This window comes from Zea mays, chromosome 3 (assembly GCF_902167145.1).
Source record: "Zea mays cultivar B73 chromosome 3, Zm-B73-REFERENCE-NAM-5.0, whole genome shotgun sequence".
Taxonomy (NCBI): domain Eukaryota; kingdom Viridiplantae; phylum Streptophyta; class Magnoliopsida; order Poales; family Poaceae; genus Zea; species Zea mays.
The window spans coordinates 13,432,582-13,438,581 of record NC_050098.1 but is presented as its reverse complement, the minus strand read 5'-3'; the positions used below and the strand labels follow the sequence as shown (position 1 = coordinate 13,438,581).

General features: G+C 47.8%; 1 protein-coding gene across 1 annotated transcript; it reads right to left on the bottom strand.

Annotated features, from left to right (window-relative positions):
* Positions 1 to 2,521: 2,521 nt before the first annotated feature.
* LOC100502230 (uncharacterized) lies at positions 2,522 to 4,375 on the bottom strand. Its single transcript, NM_001196707.2, has one exon. The coding sequence runs from the start codon at positions 4,240 to 4,242 to the stop codon at positions 2,857 to 2,859; it is 1,386 nt and encodes a 461-aa protein (NP_001183636.2). The 5' UTR covers positions 4,243 to 4,375; the 3' UTR covers positions 2,522 to 2,856.
* Between the last annotated feature and the right edge of the window lie 1,625 nt (positions 4,376 to 6,000).

The following is a 6,000-nucleotide window of genomic DNA, read 5'->3' as shown; positions in this document are numbered from 1 at the left end:
CCTTTGCTCAGCAAGAGATCGCTTACCTGGGTCACGTCATCAGCAAGGCGGGGGTCGCTACTGACCCCGCAAAAATTGCAGCTATCTCTTCCTGGCCCCCGCCCCACAACATCAAAGATCTGCGTGGGTTCCTCGGATTGGCGGGCTATTATCGAAAATTTGTTAAGAATTTTGGGGTTATCGCCAGGCCACTCACTCAGTTGCTTAAGAAAGGTGCAGTGTTTGTTTGGACAGATGAGCAACAAATAGCATTTGCTCTGCTGAAGACAGCGTTATCCACGGCTCCTGTCTTGGCAATACCCAACTTCTCCAAGCCTTTCGCCATTGAGACGGATGCCTCTGGTGGTGGCATTGGAGCTGTGCTCATTCAGGATCACCACCCATTGGCCTATATAAGCAAACCTCTCAGCATTAAGAACATGGGATTATCCGCTTATGAAAAGGAGTACCTAGCGATACTGTTGGCCGTCGATCATTGGCGCCCCTATCTTCAGCATCGACCTTTTGTAATTTACTCAGACCAACGGAGCTTGTCCCACCTCACTGAACAACGTCTGAAGACCCCGTGGCAACAAAAAGTTTTTACTAAACTTTTGGGGCTACAATACCAGATTGTATACAAGAAAGGCGTAGACAATGGTGCGGCAGACGCTCTGTCCAGACGTCCCCATCATCTTACTCTTGCGGCGATATCAATGAGCACACCCCAATGGTTGTCTGATGTTGTGACCGGTTATACCCAGGACCCTAAAGCTATGAAACTACTCACTGAACTGGCAGCTACTGCTACTCCTGATGGACCTTACCAGTTACAGGATGGGCTTATAAAATACAAGGGTCACATTTGGCTCGGTTCCAATACTGCCTTGCACAATCAGGTTATCTCTTCTCTGCATGATAGCGCAATGGGCGGTCATTCGGGTTTCCCAGTTACCTATCGCCGTGTGAAACAACTCTTTGCATGGCCTGCCATGAAGTCAGCAGTCCATGATTATGTACGTTCCTGTACAGTTTGTGCTCAGTCTAAGCCGGATCGGGTTCGCTATCCTGGACTTCTACAACCCCTACTGGTTCCCTCTCATGCGTGGCAGGTGGTCTCCCTTGATTTTATTGAAGGGTTGCCTCGCTCTGGTAAATTCAATTGCATCCTCGTAGTGGTGGACAAATTTTCTAAATTTTCCCATTTCATGGCCTTGTCTCACCCCTTCACAGCATCAAAGGTGGCCCAGGTTTTCCTTGATTCAGTTTACCGTCTACATGGGTTGTCGGAAGCCATTATATCAGATCGTGATAGAATATTTACCAGCACCTTTTGGCAAGGTCTCTTCAAGCTTACTGGTACTTCTCTGCGCATGAGCACCTCGTACCATCCACAAACTGACGGTCAAACAAAACGCGTCAACCAGTGCCTCGAAACATTCCTGCGATGCTTTGTAAGTTCCCACCCGTGTCACTGGACCCGTTGGCTGCCCCTGGCTGAATTCTGGTTTAATACATCTTTCCACTCGTCGTTGGGCAAGTCGCCGTTTGAGGTCTTATACGGGCGTTTGCCTCGGACACTTGGGCTCTCTACTGATGCTGCCATTTCTAGCACAGATCTCCAGCAGTGGCTTTCGCAGCGGGAGCTTATGACACAAGCTGTTCGTAGTCACCTTCTTCGTGCCCAGCAAAGGATGAAACACCAAGCAGATAAGCGCCGCTGTGACCGACAGTTCTCAGTGGGAGACATGGTCTACTTGAAGTTGCAGCCATATGTGCAAAGTTCTGTGTCTGTTCGTGCTAATCACAAATTATCTTACAAATTTTTCGGACCCTATCGCATTGTGCAGCGCATTGGCAGTGTAGCCTACGAACTGGAGTTGCCCCCTACAGCATCCATCCACCCAGTGTTCCACGTCTCCCAGTTGAAACCCAGTGTTAAAACAGCTACTCCTGTCAGTTCATCCTTACCTGGTTTGCATGCCGATCTTCAGGTGCCTTCTCAAGTGCTTGGTCGCCGTTCTATATCTCGAGGTGGCATGGTTGTTGATCAAGTCAAGGTCCGGTGGTCCGGCTATGATGATGCTCTGGACACCTGGGAGGACGAAGTGGCTCTTCGACAACGCTTCCCTTCTTCAGCCGTTTGGGGACAACCGGCATCTCATGGAGAGGAGAATGTCAGCCCTCAAGCCAGCAAGGAAGTGCCCAGGGACTTCGTCGCGTCGGATGAGCTATCACGTGCAAGCAGCCAAGAGCAAGGAACTATGGGCCGTCGTGTCCGCAGGCCGAATGGCCGTGTAATGGTGGAGTATGGGTCAATTAGCTGGGCCGTAACCTTGTAAGCAGTTATTAAAGGAAACGCTGGAGGCTGTGAACCATCATGCAAGAAAGAATATTCGCCTATCATCTCTCTGTTCCGCTGCTGGTAGCTGACAGCCAAAAGGCTCCCTCCCTAGATCGGACCGCCTCCCAGAATACCGCTCTACAGCTCTGCCAAACCTAAACAAAGGGCAAAACAGAGAAAGGGTTTTGCGAGTCAGTTCAGCACTCGAAGAATTCGTCGTTCCCACTTCCCACTTCACTTCAGCAAACCAACAATGAGCACGAACTGAGAGAATAAAGAAGGGAACACCGTGATAGCTAGCTCCTTACATCACACAGCACAAATTGACGAGTAACTCCGCAGTGCAAAGTAACTACAGAGCACAAGCTCTCCTCGAACTATGTAGAGTTTCGACTTCCTCCTACCATCCGCTCATCCAGATAGAAACTCACTCATGTCGTCAGGACAACACACCGAGAAGCAGCAGCTTCAAGTCAAGAGTTTCGACATACTTCCCAAGTCCCAACATCCAGGACAACAACCACTTCAACTCATCACGCTGTCATCACCATGGGCCGGGGCCGCCTGTGGCCCTGCAGGAGCAGCCGGAGCTGCTGGTACCCGTGGCGGTAGTGGTCGAGCGAGAAGCACAGCTGCCTGATCGCCTCGCGCTTCCCCTCCGCGCTGTCTGCCACCATGAGCCTCTGCCTCTCGACCTCCACCTCGAGCTCGCGCACGCGTGAGCGCAGGCCCGACGCGTCTTCCCGCGCGGCGTCCGCCGCTCCGATCAGCTCGACGTGCTCCAGGTGCAGCTGGTGCAGGTGGCGGTCCGTCTCCTTCAGCTTCTCGTCGCGAACGGCGACATCGGTCAGCAGAGCGGACGCCTTGTTCTCGACTGCGGCCTTCTCCGAAGACAGCAGCTCCAGCTGCGTCTTGAGACGGGCGATGGCTTGGTTCAGCTCGGATACCTGTTTCTCGCTCTCGAGGATTGCTTCTGCTCTCTCCGCGTGAAGCTGTTCGAGCTGCGCCTCTGTGGCTTTCAGCTTGCCGTCGAGGGAAGCGACCAGGGAGTTTAGGTCGCTGGTTGCCTGCTCCGCATCCTTCATACGATTCTCAAGTTCTGCTTTCTCTTGAAGAACTTGATTCAGGTTCTTAATTGTAGTTTGTAGCTCCATACTAGCCTCAGCTCTTGAATCCTCTAACTGCCTACGAACTTGCTCCAGCTCCATAGCACGTTCCTCAAGTACACTCTTCTCGTTTGAGTCATTTTCCAATCTTTCTTGCAGATCCTTGATTATTTCTTGTAGCTTTATAATCTCAGCAGAAGAGTCATCTAAATCATTAGAAGTCTGTTCAAGTTCCTTTAGCTGGGCCTCAAGCTGCAATTTCTCATCAGCAACTTTTGTTAGGTTCTCTTCAAAACTCTTAACAACTTCCTGGAGCCTTTGGATTTCAGATTCGAGAGTGGATTTCTCATGGAAATACTTTTCAGAAACTTGCTCAGCCTCCTGCTTGCACTTCTCAATCTCATGGTCACGGTGCACTAGTTGGGCTTCAAAATGTTTAGCTGCCGAGACCATGTCTCCTTTTAGATCCTCGACCTCATTCTTGCTTGCCAGAATTGCAGCTACCAGATCTTCCTTTTCATTGCTAACTTGTTTGAGACTCTCTTCAAGTTTCTCACACTGGCAGTGCATGTTCTTTACCTCAAGCGCCTCAATTTGTTGCCTTGCTTCCTGAAGCTCATCTTCCAGCTCAGCAATCCGTTCATCACTTATATAAGAAATCCCATTGCCATTTTCTTCACTTGCCTCGTCAACCTCTGAATCAGAATCTGAAGAAGAAGAAGATGATCCATCACTCTCCTTCTTGGAAATGTCTGAGCTCCCACCAGAACCAAGGAGCACATCACGCTTCGGTTTTGCTGTGTTCTGTTCCATGTTAGGCTCTGGACACGATGAAGTTGATTGTGTCTCGGAATCAGTTTCGGATATACCAGAGCCCTGAGACTGCAGCGCAAGACCCTTGCGCAATTCCCCAGTCACGTTATCATAGCGCTCAGCAAGAGCACGGTACATGCGATAGAAGTTCTCAACATGATTTACAAGCAAAGGCCTTCTTTGAAAATACATCTCAGCCTTCTTGGCAAAAGAATCACCTTCATCCTCTATGAGCTTCAGCATCTCTTTGACTTGCTTGTCCATCTCTACTCGTCAGAAAAGAAAAGGTCAGGAAAGTTTGTGCTATGGTATTATTATACTGCGGGATACATGAACATTGAACAAGTCACTGCAGATTGAACAAGTGTCGGTGCATACTGTCATTCAATAAAAAACAGAGTCGTTACCTTCCAAATTCTCAGCTAGCCATTTGGAGTTCTTTGGGCTAATATGGCTGTCCCACCACCATGAATGGGACTTTCTCGTTTGCATTCTATGCATGCGCTTCATTGTAACCAAAATAAGATCTCCTTGTAGTTGACCTGGTCATGATTGACAGTGAGCATAAGAACAAGTGTTCGATGTCACCACTAAAGAACTGTTAGAATGATGGAGACAGTAACAGGAAACAGCAACCAGTTACATCCACAGGAAACATTTTCAAAAGCTGTGCATGGCATGAGGTTAAGTATGATGGATCAACTTGCAATCATATAGGTAGGAAGCAGATCTTGTGCTGCCTACCTGTAGAGCTGAGCTGTACTGCATGCATATATTAGCGGAGGATGAAAAGGGTTCAGCATATCAGCCTCCAAAATGCAGGGACCAAAACATTGATTGGTTAACAAATAGATGGGAACGATCATATCTTTATCAACTATGACTTTATGTCTTTATCAGCTAACCAAACAGCGATGGGTTTCCAGAAAGCTCAGGACCAGAAAATTGATCAACGTCAGGAACCCAACATGGTTTTTTTTTTGGGGGGGGGGGGGGGGGGGGGGGGAGGGTAAAAATTCACTACCACGATACAATTGTACCTCGTTTTGAGTCATTGATGTGCGAAAGAACAGAAGTACATTCTTTTATGAGTAATGTAACAGCTTTCGACTAATGAGTACAGGCCATTTAGTGCTTATTGTACACAATTAGCTGCCATGAAAAAAAAATGATGAAATAGACATCTAGTTTGACACAGATCGCCTATCTCACAGACATATAAGTAAGGTGTTTTTAGATAATGATAAGTAAGGTTGTTGCGTTAACTACTATGCCTTCTCAAGGTAAACCTAAACAGGTTTGAGGTGGACTGATGTCTAATGGAGATGAAGTACCCTGATCACTTTGGCTCGAATATTAGTTGGGAAACTCATTCATGGAGCAGGCCGGGTATGGCTATGACTTGGCTATCACACACCACAGCACAAAAGATGTTGCAGCTACTTCCTACTTATCCCTTCAGTTCCTTGTTAGGTGAGAGCCTAATTCACGGCCAAGATGACAGAATTGTTCTGTCCCCACAGGCATCAGAAGTTCAGGAGTCAAGCTGAAACTTTTTAGAAAAGGGAATATATAATTGCAGCCGCTGCATGTAAATATGTATGAAGTTGTCCAACATACAACGCTTAACAAAGGTACTCTCAACAGCACAAACATAACAAGAATAATCCCAAGAGCACAGACATAACTGCTATTCCAAGGCAGAAACTATACACAAGCTAGTAAGCTACTATAATGTCAATTATTGTCAACCCATAT

Excerpts from the sequence above, each read along its gene's own strand:
- LOC100502230 (NM_001196707.2), bottom strand. The coding sequence starts at position 4,242 with ATGGAACAGAACACAGCAAAACCGAAGCGTGATGTGCTCCTTGGTTCT.